Source organism: Colius striatus, chromosome 1, assembly GCF_028858725.1.
Source record: "Colius striatus isolate bColStr4 chromosome 1, bColStr4.1.hap1, whole genome shotgun sequence".
Classification (NCBI taxonomy): Eukaryota; Metazoa; Chordata; class Aves; order Coliiformes; family Coliidae; genus Colius; species Colius striatus.
In genome coordinates, this window is record NC_084759.1 from 59,601,067 (window position 1) to 59,616,909 (window position 15,843).

At 41.2% G+C, this 15,843-nt stretch overlaps 1 protein-coding gene across 7 annotated transcripts in view; it reads left to right on the top strand.

The window, feature by feature from the left end:
- Positions 1–15,843, top strand: part of NAXD (NAD(P)HX dehydratase) — an 86,147-nt gene that overhangs the window by 46,797 nt on the left and 23,507 nt on the right. For all 7 annotated transcript variants that reach the window (XM_061996671.1, XM_061996654.1, XM_061996680.1 and 4 more), the window contains one exon: positions 10,799–10,907. In XM_061996671.1, coding sequence (XP_061852655.1) covers positions 10,799–10,907 — 109 coding nt within the window. The remainder of the gene's footprint in view (positions 1–10,798; positions 10,908–15,843) is intronic.

A 15,843-nucleotide genomic window follows, 5' to 3' on the forward strand; every position in this document is an offset into this window, starting at 1 on the left:
GAGGAAAAGAGAAAACAGTCTTTTCTATTTAGAAGGGAAAAGAAAAATCTCAACTGACTATTGAGCCCAGGTTTAATTCACATTTGCACAAACAGCCTATTTTTCTCGTGAGGTCCTTTGTCTTCATTGTCACACTTTTCATATGATCTTTTCTATGTTGTGGAGCCTTGTGAGTTATGCAGGCACGGCCAGCCGCTCTTGATTCAGAGCCTGATCTCTTAAACAGTCTTTGTACTTTCTCCCGGGCCGCACTTCACGCATGGAAGAACCTCTGGGTAAAACCCACTGAGCAGCTACGTCATTGTTTTCTTTTGTGTCTCTCCTTAAAACTTGGCTTTGTTATGATTTCTCCATGACCCTTCAGAGTAACTAGGTAGCTGTTGTACCACTCTCTTATTATGTTAATCATAATTATAGCCCCGTGTACTCTTCAATTCAGTGTTTGAACAGCTTGGCATTTCGCCAGGGTTCAGCTGCCATTTTGTACTGCCACGAGTCTGACATTTTATCAGCTCCTCTGTGACTTGGCTGCTGCCACCTTTCCCTACTACCTTCGCCTCACAGGGGACACCTTAAGGGAAGAATATGCCCTTTTTTTGCTGCTGCCCCCTGAATGAGAGGGCTCCTCTAGCTCTTTAGAGCTGCAGTAGCAGGTCTTTGGTGGCATGACTAGTGAAGCTAGAAGTTGCACTGTTGCATTTGAGGTTCTTGGCAAACATCTGTCTCTTCAAGGATCTGAGGAATTTTATGTGAGAAAGATTGAGTAGGATTGCAGGAGGTTATGAAAACAGACATCCATCCTGCAGCATTGCAAGGGCAATTCCACATGGCCCTAGCTGCAGACCATCCTGGGATTCCTTTTAGTGTAACATCCCTTGATGGGGACACTCATAATACAGCTTCCTCTGTGGCTTTTGTCTCATGACTTACCTGCGGTCACGGGAAAAGGGAATGAAGAGAGCTGGGACTGCATGTGGTAGTCTGGGATCTGGAATAATGAAGTTTCCACACCTGGTGCTGTGCATCCTTACCACCTAAGCTGAAGAATAACTCTGTGTATAAGAGCCTTGAATAGTCAATATTAGCTTTTTTCTTTTTGTTCAGAAATTCTATCAAATGCATTATGACCCCTTCCACAACAAGGTGGTATCGATGAAAGTATAAATTAAAAAACCTGACCAGATAACCAGTTCAATATTTGTGCTGACTGACTTTTTGCCTTCCTGTGAAGAAGTGAGAAGTGTGTATTGCAGGTGTCAGCATCTTTTGAATAGTGGAATATACCGACTCTTGGTCATAGCTGCCTCGATTTTGTCACCACTACCCCTGACCTGTGCTACATTTTTCTGTTTTCTCAGCTAACATGTTCCTGCTGTAAACTCTGCACAAATACAGACAAGACGAAATTTAGCTGTTGCTTTCTATTGAGTTGTATTGTAGGCTTTTCTGTGTGGATTTCTGTTGTAGCTGTGTACATACTTTCTTGCATTAGTGTTGGAAACTTTCTAGACAACAGTTTTCAGGGAGTTTTTTGTATTCCCCATGTTAATTTGCTGGCTCAGGTCAAGTTGGATAGACTTCTTGGTTACTTGTGTTGGGTTAGCTTAAGCTTTCCTGATAGGCAAATGATCACATTGTCAGTGAGCTATACAAACCCAGCTGCTTATAATTTAAAACAAGAGAATAAATCTATTGTGTTATATTCCCATCTTGCAAAGACTCATAATCTGTTACAGAGTTTTCATTTCTCTGTAGTCCAGGAAAGATGGAGCTACTACTGAGTAGATCACTTATAACCTGCTTGTCAGACAATTTGTGAAGTCAACAGTCAATATACTCCTTGATCTCCCAAGTTTTATCAGAGAAGTAGTATGAGAGGTCAGGTCACTAATTCCTTGTGGTCCTGAAGAAGTCATGTAATTTTTCCATTATCTTCAAAAGAGTCACCATGAATTAGCTGTGGATTTAGAACTAATACCTTCCTCCCAGCTGGTTGTATCTGTGAACCTGTGTGGACTAGGGAAGATTGCCAGAATTGCTGAAAGTCTTATCGTTAATTGCAGAGTTGAAGTTTTGGTTTGGATCTTGAAGATTTTTCTTTCCTGTTTGAAATCAAAACAATGAGGGAGAAAACTCTTGTGAGGCTGGCCTGTGTGCTGAGGCCAGTTACTGATAATGATGTTTTGATGATTTGAAAAAGTCATGAAAGTGAATCATGGATAGTGAGCTCCCGATAGGTTATTTGAACACTTTTAACCAGTGCCAAGTCTCTTAAAGAAAGCCCAGGAACAATCTTAACATTTTGGGGCCTTTCTGTTGCATTACATGGAGAGAAGATTGAAAAACATTTGTCGTTTGTGGGAGGAAGCTCATAGCATTTAGTTATGTTAGCTAAGGATAGCTATTAAACACTCCTGTGTAATGTGGGACTAACATCTCTTTTGAATCAGCTGCTGGAAGAAGTGCAAGTATTCTTGTCACCAGGGAAAGTCAAGGAGAAAGCACAGGTTGCTCTGATTACCAAAAAGATGCCTTCCAAGTGATTTGACCACTGGATCCCTGTTACACCTGCAGAGAAGATGCAGGCATAAACTTTGTGATCTTTTATCCCAAACCTCATTTAAACAGCAGCCCAGCTAGGAATCACATGAGAAAGTTTGAAGTTTTTTTTCTTAAGTACTTAGCACAAAGACATTGACTATGTCTCCCTGACTCAGAGAAGCGTGCTTAGACCATTTCTAATCCAGTCATGCAGTGCTGCAGACAAAACTTGTTCATGGGCTCGTTTCCTGGATCCTGCTTTCTCGGCATAAAGCTGCTGCTTCTTAGCTGTGTGCTGCAGAGTGAACAGAGCACGGGAGGTACTATAGTCCCTTTCCTCTTTGTGGTTGCAGAGGCCCTTCTCCCAGGTGATTATAACAGAGGTTTTTCCACCTCTCAAGATGCAAGAAGTAGCCAAAAGTCTTTTAGCATCACTGTGCTTCTGTTCTTGCTGCTTTCTGGTTTCTCAGAAAGAGATATGTATGTGTGTAGGAGTGTTTTGGTCCAGTTAGATCTTGGCTAAATTCATCTTTCCGAACACTTGCCACACTGCTCTGATTTGACACCAGGATTTCTTTGGTATTAATCTTTCTTGAGTTAGAGTGAAGGCAGACATGCTTGAGATTTGGTTTTGCACATTTTTTTTTTAATTGTTACTTGAAGGTTTTAAGGTCTCATTCTCTCTTTTTTTTTCCAACTAACAACCAGCAAAGCAGATATTTAGACTGAGACTCGTTCTATTTTCTCATGCATCCACAGCTGATTTGAAGTGCTTTAGCACTCTGAATATTGATTCAACTATTATCTGTGACTTAAGAGTTGAACAGAAACTAGAGAGGGATACTGGTGTGGTAAAAGCTTGTCACTTTCTTTATTGGTTTTAACATGGAAAAAACAGAAAATGCATTAGTTTTTCTAGGGGCATTTTAAGTCTGTTTCATTCTGAGGGAAATTACATTGTCAACTTCCTTCTGTCACTTTTAAAGTCACAGGTTTTGGTTGATTGCAGTCCATTTGGGAGAATATTTGACAGACTCTACTTATCAAGTCAGTGTGTGTCACAGGAAGTATTAATAGGTCAAGACCACTTCCATAAACTCTGAAAATAGGCAGTCAAGACACTTGCTTATCATTATACTTTCAGGGAGGAGATTGTCATATTATGCATTGTAATGTGATTGAGATAAAAACATTCAACTGCTCTCAATATTTGGATATACCCAAATGCAGGTCATAAAATGGTTGTGTTGATACGTGTGGTATCTTTACAAGGCTAGATAAGGCTGACCTTGAGTGCTGTTGTCATGTCTACGTGAGAATGGTCAGAGAAGAGAGTCAACAGTGTCTTCTTTGGAGCTCTTTCTCCCAGCATGAGAAAGGCTCTGCTCTGCATAGGAGAGGTGGCCCCTTTATTTGTGTAATTTGCATTTGAGTTTGTTATTGTTGTTGTTGGCTCTGACTAGTGTAGTGTGTTGACAAGCCAATTCCTAGTGAAACACAAGATCTGGTACCTGAATGAGGACCTTGTGTCCGCATGGAAGATATCTTGGGGTTTGTTGTCACTCAGACTCCTGCCTTGAAAGTAGAAAATGGAGCAAGTGAAGACTGTTGTATCTGCACACTGAGAGCAATCTCTTGCTACATACTTGTGACACCAGTGCTTCTGAATGATGGGTTGCTCTTCTTCCTGCTGCATTGTTAATATTCAAATGAAGCCTACCAGGTTGACTTCTGCCATCTAAATTAACTTATTCGGTGACTGAAAAGGGACACTTCATTTGAATTGTATTCAGTCCTTCTCTCATTAGTGGCTTTGCTTTTCTTTGGTTTTCTTTTCTGTAATTTAATCAAGTTGTAGCAAGAAAACAGGTAGCACTTGCAGGTTAAACACTGTTCAAAGATCTTTCAACAGCCTGGTAGGTGAAAATGACCATTTTGTCTTCTAAACTTGGGGACACATTTTAATATACTAATCTGATTTACATCTCTCTTTTTGGTCTCTAATTGCATCCAGAAAACTTCGTGCCATTGTGTTGTCACTGGGATTTGCTTTACCTGATTGAGGTGCTTGGTGGGGGACCCATGAGTTGATAATAGGACCAATGAGTCTTCCTAGAAAAAGTTGTTGTTTCCGGTGCTGTTCATGGGGATGAAAGAGAAGCCTCAAGTCTTTGGGCTTCTGGAACTTTGCAGTTAATCTACAAGAACAATGATTTAAACGTTGACAAATGTATTAATTCCTGGAATATAGAACTAGTTTAATTTTATGCTTAAGCATTTTTTTGCACTGTTTGGTTTTGCCTTTAATTCCTTTGACCTAACGTTTACAGAATAATCTCTTTCCCTATCTTATTTACCCAGTTTCCAATAATGACCTCACCCAAGGTTTACCACAATAGTTAATAATTAGCTTTCTGAGATAACTAAGATTCTAGAGCTACACATTATATTCCATCTTTCACTCTTTTGATGTACTGTATAACATGACAGGATCTAAATGTCAGCAGGTCTAACATTTGATTCACATTAATATAATTACCTGCAGTGCTTGGACAAACAAAACTGAAACTCTTTCATCCTGAGATCAGAGACTTTTTCCCATCTTTGAAGATAAGACTCTAGGTTGGCTTTTGAAAGTGCCCACTTAAAGTGGCTTTGTCTGAGTTTATGTAGCAGGCTTTTGCAACAGTACATTTTAATGTGTTTGGAGTTGCCTCAGTCATGCCGAGTGTGTACAGATAATGAGCAGAATTTGAAAAATACACTTTCCTGCAAGGAGCTGTGTAGTTGATGAGGTGCCAGCAGCCTTGCTCATGTCCCGTGTCCCCCTCTAGCAGGAGGTCCCGCTGATTGGCTTTTTGTGACGTCCGCACCGCATCTCTGGTTACTGATCTGGTTCCAGCTCTGCCTAAAACACCTGTGAAGAGCTGCAGTCCCGCTGCCTCCCGTCTGTGCTGTCACTCCTGCTTATCTGCTGTTGGTGGGGCTCCCGCTTTACACCCGTGCTGACTTCGCTTCACGTTCTCTTGTTTCCATGTAAAATGTGACAGGGCTGCACCTTATCGCCTCTGTTCCTTTCCCTTCTCTGGAAAGAAATGACAGTAACTGTCATTCATCCTGAATGAGGAAAGCTGCTGTGTTTAGAGCTTTCTGTAATAATTTAAAGCCGTTGCCTTGTCAGCTTTTGATCACTTGGTGAAAGCCAGTCTTTGAATAAAGTGTGGCGTACAGCAAAGTTTTCATTTTTTTAGAGAGCTGGGGATGGAAGTTGTGTTTCAGGCCTCAACTGTCAAGTGCCCTCCCACTTGGAGCATTGACCAGCCTACAGAAGACTTTCAAGCAGATGCCACCTGTCAGATACCCATTACAAACTGCTCTGGGAGATGTTTAGAAACTGGATTATATTAGGGCAGTAGCCACCATCTTTTTTCAGGCTCTTTGTTGGTTTTGGGGAAGTTATTACATCAGTCTTTCACCGAGATGAAGACCTACAGAGCTATGTTTTATGTCAGTTTTGATTGTGTGATGGTGAAATACAGAAAAGTCCTGAAGAGCAAAAAGCTCAGAGTTTTTATTTTATATATTAACTTTTCCAAACTGAAAGATATTACAAGAGACTGTGAGAATGTGCATTGGGAAGCATCAGTGAGGCTTTGCAGTACTGAATCCAGCAATTACTGCCATAAGCACCATAACCAAAGCATTGCTGTTCCCATGTGAAATAGTAATCGAGGTGGCAAGACAAGAGGAATTTTTTCAGGGTGTATTGATTTTAATTTGGCAGAACTTATCTGAAGCTGCCAGTAGTACGTGAAGAAAATTTGTCCTCATCGTTTCAGGGACTCAATACTGTTTAATTTGAAGAATATCTGTAGATTTTGCCATGGAAAGTACTTTTCTCTGCCTGCAAGACGTCTTGAGGAAAGAGCAAAAATATAAACATGCGAGATGCTGAACACTGTACCTTGACCCTGACTACACAGGGGCTTCAGGGAAGGCAAATGAAAAAGCTGTTATGTCAGGCTTCCCAAGAGATCAAAGCCTTCTCGGCCTCCTCTCAGCAAAGCTTTGTCTCTTTTCCTTACCTCTCACTAACAGCCAAGGAAAGCTCATCAGATAAACATCTGTGGGGTCCTTTTTCATAGTGTGCCCCCCACGAGTCTCTCGGTATGCCTACTATTTGTTTAGATCTGCTCTGACTAATGGACAATAAAGTTGACTGGACAATTGTTGACATTAGCTTCAGATTCTTTCTTACCTGCTAAACTTCACAGGTAGGAGATGAGTTACAGAAGCTCCTTTGGGTTTCCTTATGTTGTCTTGCATTTGTTATTTACGTGTTTATCCTGTGATAGTTTCTTTCTGTGTGCAGTCAGAGCTTTATTCATTGCCTTCCAGACAAGCCAAGGCTTTGAGGAAGCTTTTTGGGGTTTGGAGGGGTGTTGATTATTGCTTGATTCAACAACAGTGAGCTGTCATAATCTCAGTTTTCATCAGAATGGCATCTGATAACATATCGTGTAACATGTAGTGGTTGGCTGGAAGTTAAGTGGCTGTTTGAGGATCTGTTCATTCGCTGCAAATCTGCAGCTGTGGTCTGTCACCAGGACCTTTAATTGCACACATCTGCACAATGGTACTCTAGTTCATTCTCCATGTTTACAGATGCTACTGCTTGGATTCAGCTTCCCAGCATATGCTTCTCAGTCTCTGGACCCATCACTTTCCAAAAACACTTGCTTTGTTTTGGGAAATTCCTGACTTTTAGTTAAAATCAAAGCAAAGGTATTTACCCTCTTTTCATAAATTTGTATATTGTTTTCTTGTGGCCTTACAAGAGATTTTCTGACTTCTCTTTATATTAGCTTTGTGCTTTAGTGTAGGGGTATTGCATTTGTGATTCCTGTTTTGAAAAATACCCAAGTCACGTGTTGTGAAGCTCTGCACCTCTGAAGGCAGTACTGGGTCTTGCCCACTTGATCCCTTTCTGTCAAAGCTTGAAGATTACGTCTCTTTTGATCAAGGGGACATCATTTTCATATCTCATACCTTTCTAGATACTTAAAAAAATACATTGCTAATTTCAATTGTGGTTGCATGTCTTGGGCAGTGGAGGTGATAATTAAACGTAGAGGTTCAAAATCAGGTTACTAATTAGGCAGAGAGATCAGCACGAAGGAACATGAGTGTAGTACACAGCAAACAGCTGAGCATCTGACTTGCTTCTGTGCTGTTGCCTCCAAAGTGTTTCATTTAGAGGTTTTGTTGTTTCTTTGTCTTTTCTTTTTTCTGGTTTGGATCCACAGGCAAACAAGAATACGTGTTGACCTTTTCTGTAGTGATAAACTAAACACTGCCAAGGAATGTTTATTCCCAGGGACCCAAATGTGATTATCTGTGCTGGCAAATTATCCAAACAATCTCTGGCAAGGTTTTTTGCCTATGCCAACTAACCTCTCCTAACAACTTCTTTAACTGGTGAGGACCTACTTGTGGCCCAGGGACTGTGCCTAATAGGCAGCTTGAACATAACCTGCTCTGAAACCTGAGGATGTAGAGGCCAGCTGACCTTTGTGTCAGGGAACTCTTCTGGCCAATTTTAAATGTTGTGTGTAGAATGTAGCTGTTAAGAGCTGGAAGAGTTTGTGTCTTTGTGCTACATCCCTGTGGCCAGGAGCATTCAAGGTGACGCCCCCTTCCCGAAGAAAGTTACATATTGGTCATTTGTACTCTGTAAGCTTTACATTGCTACTGCTTTGGTTTCTGTGTGAGGGAATAAATAGCACTTACACTTTCAGAGAAGCTGTAGATACAGGATGTTTGTAAGGTACCTTAGCTGCATAACCACAGCTGTTGTGAACATCCAGTATCTTTGAGTGAAATGGGCATGATGCTTCTCTGAGGCAGTATTTGTTCTGCTTTCTTTATGAGAAATCAGAATCCATCAGTTATTTTACAGCATGTGTTTATAGCTGATTTTGCAATGTAATAGCCATTATCACCATTTTAAATCTCTTGGCCCCTCATATGCCTTGGGTTGCTGCTTGATGTGAAGTTGCAAAGGAGTTATGTGAACGTAATGTCTGTAAAATGCTTTGAAGATTAAAAGCTCTACAGTAGGTTTTTATTATTACCGGAGGCAAAGTGAGCAGGAGTGGCTTAATGTTGGACTGTTCATTTCCCGAGAGATGGCTTTTGTTTTGAAGAGTGCACATTATCAATTGGATTGGAAACAAAAATTATCTTATTTCAATCCTGAATAGAAATAAATTGGCAAAATTTCTACATAGAGATGATTTGCATGAGATGTTTGTAAAAGAGCAAAGCGGTTATATCTGTCTCTAGCTCTGTTCTTAGCTTTCATTTAATGCAACGTTTATTTCATTTACTTGACTTCTACATTGCAAAGGTATTTAGAATCCAAGCCATTCAAACATCCTTACATACATATAGCAGTATTCTTATATGCATATGATAGATACATGAGTTATTTCTATGAGGAATCTGAATCTCTCAGGTACATCTATTGCTCTTCTAGAGTCAGGGTCGGTTTCAGCATGCAAAAGAGTGCTCTGCATTCAGAAATGGTTTTACTAGAATTTGGCTCTTGGACAGTTTTTCACATGTTCAACCTATTACATATTTTTTTAAAAAAGGGGTTTTTTTTCCTTAATAGTGCTTTAAATATTTTTTTAGTCATTTTTATTTCCAGCCTGTATGTAGATCATAAACTGATAGATGATTGTACAGGGACAAAAAAAAAAAAAAAGAAAGAAAAGGAAAAGTGAGCTGTTTGTTAATTCTCTAGTTGCTCCTGTTTCCTTGTGAGTAAAAGGGGAAGGGAAGGAGCTGCATCATTCCAACAGGAATTCAACTTGCGCTTGCCAAGCGAGAGACTGCTCAGGGACGCCAGTGGCCTCACGTGGTCCGTTGTCTCTCTTGCCCTTGCAGCGGGTCATCGCTTCCACCCGACAGCCTTGTTTTGACAGAGCTGTGCTGTGGTGTCAGCACAGGATGTCTTTGGGGAGCTGGGGGTTTCTGAAGCAGCTCTTGCGGATGAGGGGACCGCTGGGCCGCCGCCAACGCCAGGCACTGTATCCCTGTGGCCTTCGGTGAGCCACCTCACTCCTGCAGCTGCAAAAGCTTTGGGCTCCTGCCTGGCACTTGCAGAAATCGTTGTGGAATTTGCTGAATCTGCCAGACACGAGCTAAACACTTGTTCCCAAGCGGTGCTTCCCATCAGCGCAGCTGTTGGTTATGAAAAACACGCAAGGGCTTCCATCTCTAATAGCAGAGCTTTGTTGAAGTATTACAAGCTCAAAATGTTCATAATAATACTATCAAATTGTACTTCCTACCTTAGCCCAGAGGGAGCTTTATTCCCCCGTGCTTCAGTTAAAGTGTTCATTTATTGTCACTTATGTTGGAGGTGGGGAGAGAGGGAAGCTAAATTTTCCCTGGATACCATCAGTAGGGATTAACTGACATTGTTGGGCAGTGCTTTCAAAATATTCTGACCTATTTACACCACAAAACTGATCAGAGCAAAATAAACATTTCTGGTCAGTGACTGAGTGCTGTGTTGTGGCAGCTATGTTTGGCAGTACATTTTCTCATCATTTTTCCAATGTAGACAAGACTTGAATGCTACAGAAATCTTAAGCTACAGAAATCTTAAGCATTACAAGCAGATAATACCCTTACCAAATAGCTTCATTCTCCTGTTGCCTTTTGGGGAAAGGGGACAGCTTGGCCGTAATTCAATTGGAACAAATGCTTATGAAGCATCTGACAAAAAAGCGTGTGAGTAGATTTATCATTTTGCCATGCAGGATAATAAATAGTTACATAATTTCCAGCAAGCTGCAGTATATACCTGGGAGATGGTCGTTCTCTCTCCAAGCTGTAATCTCTGCAAAGAAGCATTAAATAGGGAATTGTGACAAACTGTAAGAATTTGCTGGTTTCCTGCTTGGGTTTTATTGGTTTTATTTGCTAACAACCATAGTGGATATTTGCAATTACCTCCTCATTTTTATGTGGTGTCCCCTAAGAAATGAATTGAGATAAATGATTCATTGTATCTATTTGGACAACTATTCCATATTTCCTGGGTCACAGATTTTTGGTAGTTTGGAGGACAAAATTGCCTGACACTCAAGATGGGAAATATCTTTTTCTCTCCTACATCTTCAACTCAGATTCTGAGCATACTAAAATAAAGCCTGTTTAAGCTTGTCCTTTTTTTTCTCTTTAGTGATAGTCCAAATGCTATCCATGAGGTGGAAAAGTGGTTACCACGACTGCACTCAGTTGTCATAGGACCTGGCTTAGGCAGAGATGAAGTTCTTCTTGAGAATGCAAAGGTAATGTGTGTGCCGCTATTTTATTCTGTGTCTTTAGATTGAATTTTATTAACCAATTTCGTCTCTTTAACATGATTAAACAAATGATTTTGATAGGGTTAGTAAATAAATAAAATATTGTTGACTGAAATTTACACCATGGCCTTGTTTATTAAACTGTAAGCATCAGTCTGAATTTCAGGCACCCTTGTGGTTGTTTTGATTGGTTTGATTTGCTTTTGTTTTGACGGTGAGTCACTAATTAAGAAATAGCTGTTGGCATCTCTAGGTAAAAGACTCTGTCTTCTTGGGTGCAAAGCACCTGTTCTCTAAGAACATATATACAAATTTGAGTTCCTAATTTCAGAACTGTATTTGACAGCTTGTGTCAGGAGATTGGGACATTCCTTTTTTCTATAGTAGCTAGCAACAGGACAAGGCGTAATGGGATGAAGCTGAAACACAAAAAGTTGCATTTAAACATAAGAAAAAACTATTTCACTGTTCAGGTGAGGGAGCCCTGGCACAGGCTGCCCAGAGGGGTTGTGGAGTCTCCTTCCTTGGAGGTCTTCAAGACCAACCTGGACGTGTTCCTGTGCGACCTGATCTAGGTGAACCTGCTTCTGCAGGGGGGTTGGACTAGATGACCTCTAAAGGTCACTTCCAACCCCTGCCATTCTATGATTCTGTGGCACAGTGAAATTGCAGAACAGGAGAGGCAATATACTGGAGACACACTATCCAACTAGTTTAGAAGACCTTGAGAACTGTGAAGAATGGTTTGGTTCGGCTTTTGTTAAAGTTGCTGTTGGACCTCCTCACTTCTTTAATTCTCCTTCTGCTTCCAATGGATGATTGGTTTATGATCTAGAGGTGCAAAACTAATGGATTCAGAAGGAAATGAAAAAGACATTTATTATAGATGATCAAGAAATTAAATTCTATTCTGAATGAAAAATGTTAGGAGAGATCTAACCCTTTTTTTGAAAACATTCTTTCAGAAAAAAGAACTGGGGCAATTATTTTTTTCTTTTCTTCTTGTTTTTTTAAAAAAGTCAAGTATTTTTTCTCAAGTAAAACAACTTTAAACAAAAGAAAAGACGAATTCACTTAGTATAGTTAAGATATCCAGCACAAGGGTCTTTGATACCAGAATTCCATCTGTGTTTCAGAAGTACCTGTCCATGTGCTTATATGTATTACAGAAGTATCTGGAAGGTTCCTTGATTGTTTTGTGATTGTGGTTTTTTTTTTATTCATTGCTAAAAATAGTTTTGCTTTCTTAGTGAATGACAACCATGCTTTCACTTCAGCCTGGCTGTTTTGTGTGAGATATCTTAAAGAAACAAACCCAGACAAGGCATTTGGAAGTTACTTTGTTTTACAATCTTAGACCATATTCATATGAGCTATGGATCTAACCTTAGTAATTTCAAATCACATTAAAGCTCAGATTCTTTATCTCCACTGTAATTATGTAAGAGTTCGTTAGTTACCCAGTGTTGGGGATTTTAACATGTGAGCCAGGGGACAAGTGAACCCTGGTTGCCTGCTTACAGAAGACTGGTGCTTCTGTGTGCTGAGGAAAGGCAGAGGAATTCTGCTTCAGCAGTGAATTTCAAGCTTTGTATCATGAAAAAAAAACAAGTCATGATACCATTGCTATTTTAAACTTTGATAGGAGGCTGGCTTGGTGTATAATTTTCTGTTTTGCCTTTAAGCTAACCTCAGCATGCTGTCATATGAATATAGAGTTGAGATGTAGATTAATGTCTACTTTCTGGTCAAGGTTTTGTATGAGAGTGGCAGTTCATGATGGGAGAGAGCTTCCCCTCTTCCTCCACCTGCCCCATTAAAGTGCTGAGATGTAGTGGTCCGTCACCTCTGTGATGCTCTCTCTTCTCTTGTCAGTTCTTGTCAGTATTGTGCCAGCACATTGCCAAGGAATGTGATTTTCCACACAGTTGTGTGTTTAGGCTCTTTCCCTCTTCTGAGCATTGAGAAATTAAGATACTAATGTAATAACCCCTAACTTCTGGTATACAGCCCGTGGATGCTGTTTTGTTGTGGAATAGCCCTGGGTGCTTGTTGACCAGATGGTGCATCTTCTATCTCTAGACCAAAGAATGCTTTGCTTCCTCAGCATCTTTACTATGTCCCCGGCTTCCCTCATGTTTAATGCTGGCAGGATGTGCACTGTGACATTTCATCTCCCTTCAGCAGTCTGACGGAAAAGAAGCACCTCATGATCAGTTTTCTTTATTTTGTTTTTTCTTCAGAGCATAAGGATACTCTTTGAATACATCTCTACTGTCAGTCACTTCCTGTGGTTTTGGTTGGGTTGGAATTCCATTTAAAAGTTCTGTTAGAGGAGGCCGCTCTACAAGTTATGTCCCTCCCTCGTATGTCACTTGTGTGGGTCTCTGCCAAAACCCTCACATGCTGTTACTCAGTTGCCCAGGTGAGGGCTAATCCTCTGTCAGAGCTTTCTAGCTATGGGTTTGCAGGAGCTTCAGAAATATCTCCTAAAGAAAGCATTTGTCATGTCCTAATAGATGTGTGGCTGGATCCCATGCCGATGTGGCAATCCTAGTCTTAGCCTGGTTAGACTCTTAAATACCAAAGCAAATAAGCAGTCTAAGCTATTTGCCTTCAAGAGAAAGGAACAAAACCACACTTCTGCTCCACTTCTCAGCTCTGGAGTTTGCAGACTGTGCTCCCAATTCTACTTAAAACTTCTGTAACACTGTTACCTCATCTGATGTGGAATTTGACCACCACAGCCAGCTTCTGCGCAGGCAGCATCAAGCCGTCTGTTTTTCCCTTTCAGTGACCATGATTGATTCTGGCCAGAGACAACAGTACTGTTACCCCTCTGAGTTCACCTCAGGTGGTATGCTGCTGGTGGTGGTTTAGACTATGTTGAAAGTTTAGCTGCCACGTGGAAGCAAGGCCAAGGTCCTTGTGATTGTCCCCTGTCAATGCTTGGAAGCAGCATGTTTCCAAAGCCATTGGAAGTTCTCTCTTTTCACCGAGCAGCAATATGATGTCCCTGTTGTACCCACCCACCACAGTGTTCTTCATTCAGTCATTGCAGGGGTGTTTGCACTTCTCCCATCTGTTTTTCCTTGTAGCCTGAGGCTTGGAAGTTGGGGAATTCCCACCTGTATCACCAAGAGCTGTTCTTCAGGTTTTTGAGAGCAGCAGGTTACTTTCCTGCAGGGTGATGGTGCAGTTCCCAAGAGGAAGCTCCTCTGGGAGAGGATATGATGCTGCCTACTGCTCCTGCATGATCTTCATTCTGCTGCTGCCTAACAGTCAGGCAGTTACAGGATTAGCTATGTCCTTTATCAATTTCCAGCTCTTTATCTTCTTTCCCCTCTTCCTTCTGGCATGAATGTAATGTTCCTGTCAAATTTTCTGCTTCTGAGTTTGAGGAATCTTTAATATGTACGTTACTGTCTTTGTGATCAAATGAGCTGGTACAGAATTGTTGGTGGAATAGTAGGTAACATCATGATCGAGTACAGAAAAACATTAATCCTTACGAAGAGCCCTGTCCTTCACTGAAGTAAAACATTAATGCTGGAGTCATCTTTGCTTGTTGCTAGGTTCCTTGCCTGTTTCCCTGCAGGGGTAGCACTGAATTCTGGACTCTGCCACTCCAGTCTTGCTGTGTTTCATTTCACAGCAGCAGAGTTTGATCGCTGTTTTCAGCAGAGCGTGGTTGCTTCCCTCCTGCAAGAGAGGTAATGATTAATAGCAAGAGTAGCTGTGTGTAACTGGGATTACATGGGAAAATTGACTGAGTTCTCAAACCGTATGCTTGTTCCTCTTGTTTAATTCTCAATCTTTGTTTTAGCTAAAAAGCAATGCCCTGAATACCAGCCTGGGTTCTTCTTTTGGCCGAGATCCTGCGTAGCTGCCATTTCTCTCCATTGCTGTTGCTATTTCTCTTTCCCCAGCCCCTTTGCTCTGCAACACTGCCCTCAGCCAGTCTATTTGCCCTTAAAGATCTCTGCAATCTGTTGGGATATAAATTTCAGAAATCTCATTTTCCACCCCTAGTGACATCATATGAAGGTTGTATGGAAATATCTTGGCTGTAGTTAAGTTCTGGTGAAGAGTGGGAGAGGTTTGGGTCACTGTCATGGATCACCTCCATCAAACATGCCCCAGAGGGAGCCCATCTGAAATTTTCTTTCAGAAGAATTCTCAGTTCCACGTCCACTGAGGTATCAGCCTTTCTGTGTTTGGTTTTGGTTAGTTGGATTAATTTCCTCCTTTCAAGCCTCATCCCTCCAGGATTTAAGCAACACTTCACAGCCTTAATAAAATGGTGAGAACGGGACCAGGTGCTTTAGTACACAACGTGCACTAGTTTTGATGAGATTGAGAGGACTGAAGAATACAGAGCCACCTTTAGTTGTCATAGCAGCCCGGTAAAGCTAAGTGTGCTACTATGGGCCTTGAGAAGTATTTCCCTTCTGATATCTGAGCAGCCCCTGGGTTTCATTTAGACAAAGTCTAAGGCACCTTATGCTAATAGGTGCCTTATAGGCAAATGCTGCAGCTGACAGGTGAATAGTATGGTCTATGGTACCTACCACCAGGTACAAATATGAACAACAGGTTGCGTTACTCTTTGGAATCACTTCTCATGTCAACTCAAAGTTAACAGAAGAATTGTCTACCAGAAACTTACTTTTTCAGTGTGTGTCAAGTGTGTTTGCTTCCTGCCGTGTTTCTACCCTCTGGAAAGTCCTCTGGAGGTTCTTGCCGTGGAGATTCAGCAGTTCATAGGGAACTGAAGTGGCAGCGAAGACATACCACTTTCCGTTTTCAGGCCTAAGTGAAAACGAGGTGAGGTAGATGGGATCTTGTGCCTGTGGTACTGCAGAGGCAAAAAACAGAGGGGCATGGAAAGGCTGTGGGACCTGGGGCTGTTCAGCCTAGA